This window comes from Hyla sarda, chromosome 3 (genome assembly GCF_029499605.1).
Source record: "Hyla sarda isolate aHylSar1 chromosome 3, aHylSar1.hap1, whole genome shotgun sequence".
Classification (NCBI taxonomy): domain Eukaryota; kingdom Metazoa; phylum Chordata; class Amphibia; order Anura; family Hylidae; genus Hyla; species Hyla sarda.
The window spans coordinates 345,449,562-345,465,534 of record NC_079191.1 but is presented as its reverse complement, the minus strand read 5'-3'; the positions used below and the strand labels follow the sequence as shown (position 1 = coordinate 345,465,534).

Below are 15,973 nucleotides of genomic sequence, written 5' to 3'. Positions count from 1 at the left end.
AAGGGATGTGTATGTATGTATATATAATATATGTGTGTATGTATGATGGAGGTGTGTATGCATGATAGATCTATTTATGATATGTGCAATGTGTGCATAATAGATGTGCGTATGTATGTATGATAGATGTGTGTATGTAAGATAGATGTGTGTATGATACATGTGTGTGTATGACAGATGTCTATATGTATGATATATGTCTATAGGTATGACAGATGTATGATAGATGTATAATAGATCACACATCTATCATACATATAAACATCTATCATACATATACACATCCATCATACATACAGTATACACATCCAAAGATGGGGGGGTGGGGGTGGGTGGGGGTTTGGGTGTTGTGTATGTATGTATGTAGGAATAAATTATGGATGTGTGTATGTATGATAGATGTGCATACGTAAGTTAGATGTGTATGTATGACAGATGTGTATGATGGATGTGTGTATGTAGTATGATATATGTGTGTATGACAGATGTGTATGTGTGTGATATATGTGTATATGTATGATGGATGTGTGTATTTGTGATAGATGGGGGATAGGGGATAAGATGACTAGGGGCAGAGTACCCCTTTAACCTCAAATCAAAGCCAAGAAATTATACAGCTACCTCTTTTGGACATAGCGCTTATTTTGTATAATTTTACACTAAAGAATGAGAGGATTCTTTTTTTGGCCTTAATGCATTTGGTGAAATATCTTTATTAAGATACAAAGAAAAAATACAAGTTTTTTGATAAACCATTTCTAAAATGATTTTAGTGTACACAGAAATATAAATATAATTTAGCGCACAGAAATATACTAAATGATTTAATGCTTATTTATCACAATGATAATGCTGAATTCCCTAGGCTGTCAAGAAATGCAACAGAAATAATTATTTAAAAAAAGGGATTAGATGTGAATGTATGTAATCATTTCGGTATTGAGATGGTCATGTGTAGATATACAGTAAAAGATCCTGATCATAGATCCACTGAAAGCTAGAAGACAGGTCGACAATTCACCAGCAGCTAAAGTGGGACAGATAATCTCTGCTGTATGGTAAATTTAAACAGTTTTATTCCACAGAGAAATTAAACTGGGTAGTCTGGTCATATTCCTCTCCTGGATGTAGAAGAGCATTTGGGAACTGTGGCTGTAAATAAAAATAAATAAATGCATTTACAATGTGCCATATGTGACAAAGACCAAAGCACTTAGGCTATGTTCACACGGCGGAATTTTCTAACGAAATTCCGCTTAAAGGGGTGTTCCGGTGGAAAACATATGTTTTTAATCAACTGGAGCCAGAAAGTTAAAAGGGGTACTCTGCTGGAAAACACACACACACACACACACACACACACACACATATGTATATATATATTTTTTTTTTATCAACTGGTGCCAGAAAGTTAAACAGATATGTAAATGACTTCTATCTTACGCCCTCTAGTACTTATCAGCTGCAATATGCTCCACAGGAAGTTCTTTTCTTTTAGTATTTCCTTTCTGTATCACCACAGTGCTCTCTCCCTGTCCATTTTATGAACTGTCCAGAGCAGGAACAAATACCCATAGCAAACCTCTCCTGCACTGGAAATTTCCTAATATGGACAGAGGTGTCAGAAGAGCACTGTGGTCAGACAGAAAATAAATTTAAAAAGAAAAGAACTTCCTGTGTAGCATACAGCAGCTCATAAGTACTGGAAGGATTAAGATTATAAATAGAAGTAATTTACAAATCTGTTTACATTTCTGGCATCAGTTGATAAAAAAAATGTTTTCCAGCGGAGTACCCCTTTAACCCCTTAAGGTCCTTAACGGTTTTTCCGTTTTTGCACTTTCGTTTTTTCCTCCTTACCTTTTAAAAATCATAACCCTTTCAATTTTCCACCTAAAAATCCATATTATGGCTTATTTTTTGAGTCACCAATTCTACTTTGCAGTGACATTAGTCATTTTACCCAAAAATGCACGACGAAACGGAAAAAAAAATAATTGTGCGACAAAATTGGAAAAAAACGCCATTTTGTAACTTTTGGGGGCTTCCGTTTCTACGCAGTGCATATTTCGGTAAAAATTACACCTTATTATTCTGTAGGTCCATACGGTTAAAATGATACTCTACTTATATAGGTTTGATTTTGTCGCACTTCTGGAAAAAATCATAACTACATGCAGGAAAATTTATACGTTTAAAAATGTCATCTTCTGACCCCTATAACTTTTTTCTTTTTCCACGTACAGGGTGGTATGAGGACTCATTTTTTGCGCCGTGATCTGAAGTTTTTATCGGTATGATTTTTGTTTTGATCGGACTTTTTGATCACTTTTATTCATTTTTTAATGGTATAAAAAGTGACCAAAATACGCTTTTTTGAACTTTGGAATTTTTTTGCGCGTACGCCATTGACCATGCGGTTTAATTAATGATATATTTTTATAGTTCGGACATTTACGCACGCGGCGATACCACATATGTTTATTTATTTATTTTTTTACACTGTTTTATTTTTTTATGGGAAAAGGGGGGTGATTCAAACTTTTATTAGGGAAGGGGTTAAATGACCTTTATTAACACTTTTTTTTAAACATTTTTTTTGCAGTGTTATAGGTCCCATAGGGACCTATAACACAGCACACACTGATCTCTTACACAGATCACAGGCGTGTATTAACACGCCTGTGATCAGTGTTATCGGCGCTTGACCGCTCCTGCCTGGATCTCAGGCACGGAGCAGTCATTCGTCGATCGGACACCGAGGAGGCAGGTAAGGGTCCTCCCGGTGTCCGGTCAGCTGTTCGGGATGCCGCAATTTCCCCGCGGCGGTCCCGAACAGCCCGACTGAGCAGCCGGGTCACTTTCACTTTAGAAGGGTTAATACCGCACATCGCCGCAATCGGCGATGTGTGGTATTAGCCGCGGGTCCCGGCCGTTGATGAGCGCCGGGACCGACGCCATATGATGTGGGATCGCGGCGCGATCCCGCTTCATATCGCGGGAGCCGGCGCAGGACGTAAATATACGTCCTGCGTCATAAATGGGTTAAACATTTGTAATTTACTTTTATTTAAAAATCTTAATCCTTCCAGTACTTATCAGCTGCTGTATACTACAGAAGAAGTTGTGAAGTTGTTTCCATCCTGACCACAGTACTCTCTGCTTACACATTTGTCCTTGTCAGGAACTGTCCAGAGTAGAAGCAAATCCCCATCGATTTGGACAATTCCTGACACAAACAGAGGTGTCAGCAGAGAGCACTGTGGTCAGATGAAGAAAAGAAAAGCCGGCCACTCACCATAGTCCATCTTCTGGCTTTTATTGCAACATGTAATACTCACAAATACACAAAGGGAGAGGGAAGGAGCGGTGGGTACAAAGGCAACAAGCTTCGTTTCGCACATAGCAAGTGCTTCTTCCGGCCATATAACCTTCTTTGTGACTGCATTACAGATATACAGGTAAGTGAGACAGGTAACCAATCACCGGTGATACACCCCCACATGTGATGTCTGACGTCTCGGATGGGTGTTCCCTGAAATCAGAAGCATATTGCTAAATCTGTTCTCTCGTTTAACCCTAGAGGGCCCGTCGCATTGGTTCGAATGATTCAATGGGGGAGATTTATCAAAGGATTTAGACTGGTTTTTCCTGTCTGAATTTGTCGCACAGAAAGTCGAAGTCTAAATATGTGCGACTTTTCTGCGACTTTTGCTGTAGAGGATTTTTAGAACATGATGCATTCTAGTCTATTTTAGACGGAAATGCATTGGAAAATGCATTGGTGCTGAATTTATCAAGTGCGACTTTTGTGCGACAAGTCGCATCTGTCCAAAATACGCTGAAATGTCAGACCATGTTGGAGCAGGTCTAAATGCAGTTTAAGCTGTAGACCCTGAAGTCTGAAGTCTGAGCACAGAAGGGCTGTGAGACCTTTGATAAATTAGGAGCACAATAGACAGGAGACTACCACATACGCTGGTCTATAAGCATACCCAGAATAGACTAGATTAGTAAATGTCCCCCAATGGGGGATATTTATCAAAGTTGTCTATGTCCCGCATCAATATAAACCAAACTACAGAGGGTTAGTCTGGTCTATTGTGCACCTAATTTATCAAATGGCGCACAGCTCTTGATAAATTCTGGGCACAGACTGCATGATCTTTGCTTTAGTCTATATTTAAACCTGCTCCAACATGGTCTGACATTTCGGCGTACTTTCAGCTTATGCGACTTGTCGCTGAAAAGTAGCTTTTGATAAATTCAGCACCAATGCATTTTTCAATGCATTTCAGTCTAAAATAGACTAGAATGCATCATGTTCTAAAAATCCTCTAGAGCAAAAGTCGCAGAAAAGTCGCACAGATTTAGACTGCGACTTTCTGTGCGACAAATTTAGACAAGAAAAACCAGTCTAAATCCTTTGATAAATCTCCCCCAATGTATTTAATTTTTCAGGAGTGTTGTGTCAATTCTTTCTCCTGCCTTGGCTTCCACTCTTTCGAGTCCCGCGAATCGTAGGATTTCTGGGTTATTGTCATGCTTTTCCTTCATGTGGGACAGTAAATGAGGGACACCGTTTTTTCCAGTGCAAATTTTTCCCACATAGAAGAAATCGCATGGACAAAACAGCGCATAGACTATATTTTTAGATCGACAAGTAATAAAATTGTTTACTGTGTGAAAGATCGAACCGATTCGTAAATTTCTGGTTGCCATATTGTATTTACAAAAATTGCAGTTCCCGCAGCTAAAATTGCCTTGTGGTGTGAGGTCACCTAACCATGTTGTTTTCTGAATTCTTTGTTCTTTTTTTCTTAGATTGTCCCCTATTGTCCTATTTTTTCTGTATGTAATTAAGGGTTTTCTGATTGCTATGTCTTTCAAATCTTCTTCTGCTTCTATCACATACCAGTTACGTCTAATGGCTGTTTCTATAATGCGATTCATGGGTGAGTTTTCGAATTCAAAAGTGAATAGTTTCTCTTGTATATTTTTAAATTTAGGTTGTAACAAATATTATCTTTTTTCATGTTAGCCCTTTGTCTACTTTTTTTGATCAATGATTCTGGGTATGCTCTCTCTTCTTAATCCGATTTCTAATTAATCAGCCTGTGTGTTGTAAGATTCTTCTGTAGTGTTATTCCTTTTTAACCTAATGAATTGCCCATACAATATACCTTTTTTTAACTGTCTGCTGTTGTGAACTATTGAAGTGGAGTAGAGTATTCCTAGCAACCTCTTTCCTGTAGCCTTCTATGATGAGTGTATTATTTTTGACAAGCAGTTTTATATCTAAGAACTCCAATAAATCTCCTCCATATTGATGTGTAAATTTCATATTTACTGTATTTATGTTGTTACTGACAAAATCAATAAATCTAAATCATGGCAATAACCCAGAAGTCCTACGAGTCGCGGGACTCGAAAGAGTGGAAGCTAAGCCAGGAGAAAGAATTGACACAACACTCCTGAAAAATGAAACACATTGGATCATTCAAACCAATGCGACGGGCCCTCTAGGGTTAAACGAGAGCAGATTTAGCAATATGCTTCTGATTTCAGGGTACACCCATCCGAGACGTCAGACATCACATGTGAGGGTGTATCACCGGTGATTGGTTACCTGTCTCACTTACCTTTATATCTGTAATACAGTCACAAAGAAGGTTTTATAGCCGGAAGAAGCACTTGCTAAGTGCAAAACGAAGCTTGTTGTCTTTGTATCCCCAGCTCCATCCCTCTCCCTTTGTGTATTTGTGAGTATTACATGTTGCAATAAAAGCCAGACGATGGACTATGGCGAGTGGCCGGCTTTTCTTTTCTTCATAAGACTAGAAAGAACTTCACTCCTCTGGTCAGGCTGTCAGTCACTCTGAGGGGACCAGACAAGACGGGACTAGGTAAGACCAGGGGACTACTTACAGGGCCAGTGGGGAAGACTTTCTAACTTCAGATCTTCACCATCCCTGCAGGCAGGAACATCCCCCAGAGATGGCGAAGAAGAAGATTTTACCAAATGTAATGCATTGCCATGCGATAAATTTGCAACAAATCTCATGACAGGTTCCCTTTAAGATTTTTTTGTGTTCCTCGAATACCCATTTAATAGGGAAGATTTATAAAAAAAAAAAAAATGTTTTTAAGAAAAAGCACTCATTCGCCCACGGCACCTCAAGATGCATGCTCTCATGTTTGTTTGTTTTATAATGAACTGTTCTGCTCTTCTGCTATTATTTTGGTTAAGAGAGAACAGTTCTGGACTCCCTAAATGCCGTACTCAATAGCTACAAAGGTATAGAGAGGACATTGATAAAACCATGTCCTATGGATTGTGAGAGCCCCAGCAATTAAACATTTATTACTCAAAACATTTATTACTCATCATGTGGATACTTGATTCCTATTTACCATGGGAAAACAACTTTATTTTCCTAAGCAGAATATATTATCAATTTTATTGCAGACAAGAGACTCCTACTATGCATTTCTTTCTTTACAAATTTTTTTCCAGCAGTAAAATAGTTAACAAGTTACAAAGAAAAATTTTGCCCAGCAACTCACTATGTATGCAGAGAACAGACAGTCAGTCAGCCAATCAGAGAGAGCCACTAATGTTATAAAAAAGTCCACACTGGTAATCAATCTTCCTCTTTCTTTACTGCTAGCAGTCAAGTTAAGTATTCTGTGACATAATTCCAATTACCTAATGATTATTTTTGTATAAACAATTAATAATTAATTAATTTCCACTTTCCACATTTAATATTATTATTTCATATCTATTAGTTCATTACTGTTATTCACTTCATATATATATATATATATATATATATATATATATATATATATATATACGTGTGTGTATTTAAATATATGTATATAGTTTTTTTTAATCAATTGTATACATTTTCTCTTATTATAAACTATTATTTGTGTTATCCAGTATATAGTACCACATAACTCCTACTGCTGTTTAATTCATTCATCTGTATTCCCTCGTCATCATTTCCTCCCCAGTTAAGTGTGTCAGCATACCGACACTTATATCCATTTTACAGCTCAGTTTCCTGTCACCTGGTTGTCAGCTGGGCTCTCTCCCCCTTCGCGCTTTCAGACGCAAGTCTCATTCCTGTCACAGCGCTCCTGTAACGGGACTCTGCAGTCCTGTCACAGAGCTATATGCAAAACACCCCTACTATTGGCTATATATATATATATATATATATATATATATAATATATATCTATCAATCTATTTGTATATCTACAAACAGGAGAATACAGCAGCACACTCCTAGCATAAAGATACAGATAAAACATGAAATGCTTTATTGCTACAATGAAAAAATGAAAAATTGAGGTGCTTTGCTCACCATTTGGCCAAATAGTTCAGACCATCCCACCGCGATAAGGTGACCTCATTGGGATGGACTAAACTATTTGTGAATGTGCCTCTGTGCAATCAGTTACCAGGCTTGTAAAGTCTGAAACATCCAGCACCTTATAAGATGGGTGGGATGCAGGAACCAACATGGAGGTAGCCACTCCCCCATATGTATAACACAAAAAAGGATAAGTCGGCCAGCACATACCGATACCAAACTATTGCATGGACCCGGCATACAGGTGCCCACTGCTAGGCAATGAAAAAATGAAAAATTTAGGTGCTTTGCTCACCATTTGGCCAAATAGTTTGGACCATCCCACCGCCATAAGGTGACCTCATTGGGACGGACACTACACTGTGAATGTGCCTCTGTGCAATCAAATTTGGCCAAATGGTGAGAAGAGCACCTCAATTTTTCATTGTAGCAATATAGCATTTCATGTTTTATCTGTATCTTTGCTCTAGCAGTGTGCTGCTGTATTGTCCTCTTTGAGTATATTTAGCCTAGCAGCCTGCACCTGTATGCCGGGTCCATGCAATAGTTTGGTATCAGTATGTGCTGGCCAACTTATCCTTTTTTGTTTGTACATATATATATATATATATATATATACATATACAGTTGCAATTTTCATTAGTGAAATCCATTTGTGGCCTTATGCTGCCATCTTGTGGTGATTTCACACACTACACTTCTCCATAAATTTTTATTTCTGTATTCTATATATGTTTTATTATATATATATATGTCACGCCGAGCGCTCCGGGTCCCGCTGCTTCCCCGGTGCTTCTGTATGCAGCGCTCCGGTCGGCACCGTTGAACGCGAGCGCTGCTTCCATGTTCTCGGAGGGGACGCGATCCGAGGTGCAGGACGTGCCCGCTCTCGGATCGCGTCCTGTGTCTCTCACCCACCACGTCCTCCTTCACTGCCCCCCGACGCGCGCGGCCTCGCTCTCTAGGGCGCGCGGGCGCCGGTTCTATGAAATTTAAAGGGCCAGTGCACCACTAATTGGTGCCTGGCCCAATCAGTTCAAAACATATAAAAACTGTCTCAGCTGTCTCAGCTGTCAGTGAGGTTGAGTCGCTATCGGGTGGAACGACCTGGGGGTTACCTGCCGCTGCAAGTCCATCCCGCTTTGCGGTGGGCTCTGGTGAAAACCAGTAACCCCTTAGATTCCATTCCCCTGGTACGGCCCACGCCATCACCTCACTGACACAGAGAATCCACCTCCAGTGTCCTCTCTGCGTACCAGTCTGGATCCTGACAGTAGATCCGGCCATGGATCCCGCTGAGGTTCAGCTGCCCAGTGTCGCTGAACTAACCTTCGTGGTCGCCCAGCAATCACAGCAGATCGCGCAACAAGGACAACAGCTGACTCAGTTGACCGCTATGCTGCAACAGATTATGCCGCAACAACAGTAGCCATCTCCTCCACCAGCTCCTGCATCTCCTCCGCAGCGAGTGGCTGCTCCCAGTTTCCGCCTGTCTCTTCCAGACAAGTTTGATGGGGACTCTAAAATGTGCCGGGGATTCCTGTCCCAGTATTTCCTACACCTGGAGATGATGTCAGACCAATTTCCTACAGAACGGTCTAAGGTGGCGTTCGTGGTCAGCCTCCTGTCTGGAAAGGCCTTGTCATGGGCCACACCGCTTTGGGACCGCAACGATCCTGCCACAGCTACAATCCAGTCCTTCTTCTCAGAAGTACGTAGTGTCTTTGAGGAGCCAGCCCGGGCTTCCTCAGCCGAGACTGCTTTGCTGAATCTTGTCCAAGGGAGTTCTTCAGTGGGCAAATACGCCATCCAGTTCCGCACCCTCGCCTCTGAGCTTTCCTGGAATAATGAGGCCCTCTGCGCGACCTTCAAGAAAGGCTTATCCAGTCACATCAAAGATGTCCTGGCCGCACGAGAAATTCCTGCCAACTTGTCTGAACTCATCTATTTGGCCACCCGCATCGACATGCGTTTCACGGAAAGACTCCAGGAGCTTCGTCAGGAAAAGGATCTTGTTCACACCAGGCGGTTTTCCTCCCGGGCTCCTCTCTTCCAACGTCCATTGCAATCTGTACCTGTGCCTCCTGTCGAGGAGGCTATGCAAGTGGATCGGTCTCGCCTGACCCTACAGGACTCGCTGTAGGAATGAAAACCTGTGCCTATACTGTGCAAGCACCGAACATTTCCTTAAGGACTGTCCTATTCGTCCTCCGCGTCTGAGAAACGCACCCACTCACCTAGTCAACGTAGGAGAGTCGTTGCTAGGAGTGAATTCTACCTCTCCACGATTGACTTTACCTGTGCGGATTGCTATACTCGCTAATACTACTTCCTTCTCCGCTGTGGCCTTCTTGGACTCGGGTTCAGCAGGAAGTTTCATTGAAGCCTCCCTAGTAAACAGATTCAACATTCCAGTTACCCGTCTCGTCAAGCTCTTCATTTCATCCATCAATGGAGAGAGACTGGTCTGTACCGTGCGTTACCACACTCAACCGCTACTCATGACTGTAGGAGTTCACCATCATGAACATATTGAATTTTTTGTGCTACCCAACTGCACTTCTGAAATTCTTCTGGGCTTGCCTTGGCTCCAACGTCATTTGCCTAGCCTCGACTGGGTCACCGGGGACATTAAGAGCTGGGGATCTTCTTGCCACAAGCGATGTCTTCACCCGGTTTCTTCCTGCCAAGTCTCCATGGCTACTCCTTTGCCAGGTCTTCCTAAGGCCTATCAGGACTTTTCGGACGTCTTTTGTAAAAAGCAGGCAAAGGTCTTACCACCACATAGATCCAATCACTGTCCTATCGACCTGCTCCCTGGTACCACACCACCCCGTGGTAGGATTTACCCACTTTCAGCACCAGAAACCCAAGCTATGTCTGAGTACATACAAGAAAACCTCAAAAGAGGTTTTATCCGGAAATCTTCTTCCCCGGCTGGAGTTTTCTTTGTCGCTAAAAAAGATGGATCTCTCCGCCCTTGTATTGATTACCGCGGTCTCAATAAAATTACCGTAAAAAAAATCGCTATCCTCTGCCTCTCATCTCCGAACTCTTCAAACGACTGCGAGGTGCTAAGATTTTCACCAAACTAGATCTAAGGGGCGCATATAACCTCATCCGTATTCGAGTAGGTGATGAATGGAAGACCGCCTTCAATACCAGAGATGGTCACTTTGAATACCTAGTTATGCCATTTGGTCTATACAATGCCCCAGCAGTCTTTCAGTACTTTGTTAATGATATTATTCGGGATATGCTGTACTCTTGTGTGGTAGTCTATCTTGACGACATCCTCATTTTTTCCTCCAACCTAGAGGAACATCGCCTTCATGTTCGTCAAGTGCTCCAGCGACTACGCCAAAATCAACTTTATGCCAAAATCAAGAAGTGTCTTTTGGAACGCAGCAGTCTTTCGTTCTTGGGTTACATTGGGTCCGGACAAGGTCTTCAAATGGACCCTGTTAAACTTTCTGCGGTAATGGATTGGCCTTGTCCCACTGGCCTGCGAGCAATCCAAAGATTTCTCGGAATTGCAAATTACTACCGTCAATTCATTCCCCACTTCTCCACCATCGTTGCTCCTATTGTAGCACTGACTAAGAAAAATGCTAATCCGAAATCCTGCCCGCCACAGGCGGAGGAAGCCTTTAACCACCTCAAAGCCGCCTTCTCCTCTGCTCCAGTCTTGTCCAGACCTGATCCTCAGAAGCCCTTCTTCCTCGAGGTTGACGCCTCCTCTGTTGGAGCCGGAGCTGTTCTCCTATAAAAATCCGCTAAAGGAAAAAATGTCACTTGCGGATTTTTCTCCAAAACCTTTTCACCTCCAGAAAAAAATTATTCCATCGGAGACCGTGGTGATTAAGTTGGCCCTTGAGGAATGGATACATCTTTTGGAAGGATCCCTTCACCCCATCACCATTTTTACAGATCACAAAAATTTGTCTTATCTCCAATCCGCCCAGCGGCTAAATCCTTGCCAGGCTAGGTGGTCGTTGTTTTTTGCCCGTTTCAACTTTCAGATCCATTTTCGTCCCGCAGACAAGAATGTCAGAGCTGATGCTCTATCTCGTACCACTGATGCCTCTGAAGCCGAGACCCTTCCTCAGCACATTCCCCCCGAGTTCCTGATCTCTTCTGCTCCTGCTTCTCTGGTACCTGTCCCTCCAGGAAAGACTTATGTTCCTCCCCGCCTCCGGATCCTCAAATGGGGCCAATCCTCCCTTCTGGCTGGTCACGCTGAAATAAAAAAGACTTTACAGTTGATTGCCAGACACTATTGGTGGTCCTCCTTGGAAAAGGATGTGGCCGATTTCGTACGAGCCTGTACAATATGTGCACGTGAAAAGACCCCTCGTCAGAAACCTTCAGGTCTTCTCCATCCACTGCCGGTGCCTGAACAGCCTTGGTCCCACATAGCCATGGACTTCATCACTAATCACTGTATCCCATGGCAACACTGTCATCTGGGTGGACGTTGATCGTTTTTCCAAAATGGCTCACTTTATTCCGCTTCCAGGCCTTCCTTCTGCACCACAGTTGGCGAAGCAATTTTTTCTGCAGATTTTTCATCTTCACGGGCTTCCCACGCATATCGTCTCGGATAGAGGCATTCAATTTGTGTCAAAATTTTGGAGAGCTCTCTGTAATCAAAGATCAAATTAAATTTCTCGTCCTCCTACCACCCACAGTCCAATGGACAAGTGGAGAGAGTGAACCAGATCCTTGGTGACTACCTGCGACATTTTGTCTCCTCCCGCCAAGATGATTGGGTCGACCTGTTACCCTGGGCTGAATTCTCGTACAATTTCAAAAACTCTGAGTCATCCGCCAAGTCTCCGTTCTTTGTGGTGTACGGCCGTCACCCACTTCCCCCCATCCCCACTTCTTCTGGAGTTCCTGCCGTAGACGAATTGACCCGGGACTTCTCCACTATCTGGAAGGAGACTCAAAAATCGCTCTCACTGGCCTCTTCTCGCATGAAGAAACATGCGGATAAGAAGAGAAGAACTCCTCCTCTCTTTGCCCCTTGTGACAAAGTGTGGCTCTCTGCAAAATATATTCGGTTTCGTGTCCCTAGCTACAAGCTGGGTCCTCATTACCTCGGGTCATTCAGAGTCAAAAGTCAAATTAACCCTGTCTCCTACAAGCTCCATCTTCCTCCTTCTCTTCGTATTCTTACTCCTTTCATGTATCCCTTCTCAAACCTCTCATTCTTCTCAAACCTCTCATTCTTTCCCCCAAGGTCTCCATTCCTGCTCCTGTCACTGGGTCCTCTGACGTCTTCTCGGTAAAAGAAATCCTCGCCTCCAAGGTCGTCAGAGGTAAAAAAAAATCCTTGTTGACATGGAGAATTGTGGCCCCGAACAGAGGTCTTGGGAGCCCGAGGACAATATCCTTGACAAAAGAACTCATCCATAGGTTCCTGGGCTCCAAAAAGAGGGGGAGACCCAAGGGGGGGGGGGGGGGGGGGTCCCGCTGCTTCCCCGGAGCGCTCACGGCGTGCTTCTGTATGCAGCGCTCCAGTCGGCACCGCTGACCGCGAGCGCTGCTTCCATGTTCTCGGAGGGGACGCGATCCGAGGTGCGGGACGTGCTCGCTATCGGATCGCGTCCCGTGTCTCTCACCCACCACGTCCTCCTTCACTGCCCTCCCGGCGCGCGCGGCCCCGCTCTCTAGGGCACGCGCGCGCTGGCTCTATGAAATTTAAAGGGCCAGTGCACCACTAATTGGTGCCTGGCCCAATCAGTTCAAAACATATAAAAACCCACTTCCCCTTCCTGTCCTTGTCGGATTTTGTTGCCCTAGTGCCCTGAGAAAGCGTTTGGTGTATCCCTAGCCTGCGTATCCAGACTCTTGCCATTGTCCCTGACTACGAACCATTGCTGCCTGACCAGACCTTCGGCTACGTCCGACCTTGCTCTTGCCTTGTCCTTGTGTACCACGCCTGTTTCAGCTGTCAGTGAGGTTGAGTCGCTATCGGGTGGAACGGCCTGGGGGTTACCTGCCGCTGCAAGTCCATCCCGCTTTGCGGCGGGCTCTGGTGAAAACCAGTAACCCCTTAGATTCCGTTCCCCTGGTACGGCCCACGCCATCACCTCACTGACACAGAGGATCCACCTCCAGTGTCCTCTCTGCATACCAGTCCGGATCCTGACAATATATGTGTGTGTGTGTGTGTACAGATTTACATATATATATATATATATATTTTTTTTTTTTTTTCTAAATCTAATTTAAATGACATTTTCTTTTCTATCTACAGATACCCTATTCTGTCATTATTATATATTCTGACTATTTTACATCACACATTATTTCTATTCCATTAACATGTCTGTTAAATAAAGAGATTAATACTACAGACATGTCTGATCCCTCAGGATTTAGACATGACTCCCAAATACAATCAATGGTAGATCAGTCTGTTACAAAATTTGTTCAATCGGCAATGAAATCTGACATGAACACCATGCAGGAATCAGAAATGAAAAGAATTGGTGCACCTCACTTACTGTCCGAGGTAGAACCGGGCAATCACCTATACCCAAGGTGAATAAGGTAATTTTTTGGGATTTATATGAAAAGGAAGCCCAGACCTCAAGGAGAGTAGAGTATTAACCCCTTAAGGACCCTGCCAATTTTCACGGCCATTTTTTGCACATCTGACCACTGTCACTTTAAGCATTAATAACTCTGGGATGCTTTTACCTTTAATTCTGATTCCGAGATTGTTTTTTTCGTGACATATTCTACTTTATATTAGTGGTAAAATTTTGTTTATACTTGCATCATTTCTTGGTGAAAAATTCCAAAAGTTGATGAAAAAAAATTCATTCAATGATTGTGCACTGTAAACAAAGTTCAAAGTGCTAAGCAGAGTTCAAAGTACTTGTGCAAAGTTCACTGTAGCATAATTCAAAGTGCTATACAATAAATGGGAATTTCAAAAGTGCTACACAAAGAATAATTCCAATCCTCCACTGGATAAGTAGATGTTTATAAAGAAGTTACTGTTGCAATTGTAGCAGTTTTAACAGAGGATAGTTGTAGCAACTGTATCTAAGTACCGTACATAAGAAAGTTGTTGGTGCACAGCACCGCTCACCGCTTCCCTGATGCACTCCTATCTGTGGTATGGGCCTTCTCCTTCTCAGGCTGGCACAGCTCGGCAGCTGGCCTGGTGGAAAAAACCTGGGATCTGCCCTGCGCTGGGTCAGGATCTAGGTACCGTGGAGCCAATGTTCTGCGCTGGGGGAGGCTGTACTTGGATGGTCCGGAGGCTGGCACAGATCTGCGTCTGGCCGTTGGATAACGCGGGTGCAGGTGAGTGGTGGATGTGCTGTACAGGTTACAGAGCCGCGTCCTCGTGCAAAAGTGCACGCTCCCAGCTTAAACAGTGGTCCCAAAACAGGGGGGTTCCAGCAGTTGCGAATGGGACTTGGCTGATTGGGCTAGAGATGATGCCAAACGCGTTTCGGGGTGTCCCCTTCTTCAGTGGAAGTATAATTATAATAATTATAATTATACAGCCACTGAAGAAGGGGACACCCCGAAACGCGTTTGGCATAATTTCCTGTTTTGGGACCACTATTCAAGCTGGGAGCGCACACTTTTGCACGAGGACGCGGCTCATTATCCTGTACAGCACATCCACCACTCACCTGCACCCGCGTTATCCAACGGCCAGACGCAGATCTGTGCCAGCCTCCGGACCATCCAAGTACAGCCTCCCCCAGCGCAGAACATTGGCTCCACGGTACCTAGATCCTGACCCAGCGCAGGGCAGATCCCAGGTTTTTTCCACCAGGCCAGCTGCCGAGCTGTGCCAGCCTGAGAAGGAGAAGGCCCATACCACAGATAGGAGTGCATCAGGGAAGCGGTGAGCGGTGCTGTGCACCAACAACTTTCTTATGTACGGTACTTAGATACAGTTGCTACAACTATCCTCTGTTAAAACTGCTACAATTGCAACAGTAACTTCTTTATAAACATCTACTTATCCAGTGGAGGATTGGAATTATTCTTTGTGTAGCACTTTTGAAATTCCCATTTATTGTATAGCACTTTGAACTCTGCTCAGCACTTTGAATTATGCTACAGTGAACTTTGCACAAGTACTTTGAACTCTGCTTAGCACTTTGAACTTTGCTACAGTGCACAATCATTGAGGAATTAAGAAATATTCTTTCATCTCCAGCTGCTGCAATTAGGGACTGCTATTTTTTATATAGCATGAATTTTTATTTTTTATTGTATGAATCTCCATTGCATTAATTTATTACATTTACTGTATTTTATCTTCTTTGTTTTAATTTGTTTCAATTAGTTATCAAAGGTGTGGTCAGTGCAAGGGCCCTGCACAACTGCATACCAAATACTAAATAATTAAAATCTATATTAATTTTACTTTTATCGCCTAGCCTGTATTAATTTACATATCATTTATTTATTAATATTCATTTATAATACCTCATTTATCTAATCCAGTCAGCATTATACAACCATCAACATACCAACACCACATCCCGACACCAGACCATCAACCACTATATACTCCACCATTACATCCCACATAGACTATTA

General features: G+C 43.0%; 1 protein-coding gene across 1 annotated transcript in view; it reads right to left on the bottom strand.

Moving 5' to 3' along the window:
* Nucleotides 1–688: 688 nt before the first annotated feature.
* GALM (galactose mutarotase) overlaps nt 689–15,973 on the bottom strand; it is a 112,172-nt gene continuing 96,887 nt past the window's right edge. The window contains exon 8 of the mRNA XM_056567445.1: nt 689–1,152. Within this exon, the coding sequence (XP_056423420.1) occupies nt 1,075–1,152 (78 nt within the window). The 3' untranslated portion in view covers nt 689–1,074. The remainder of the gene's footprint in view (nt 1,153–15,973) is intronic.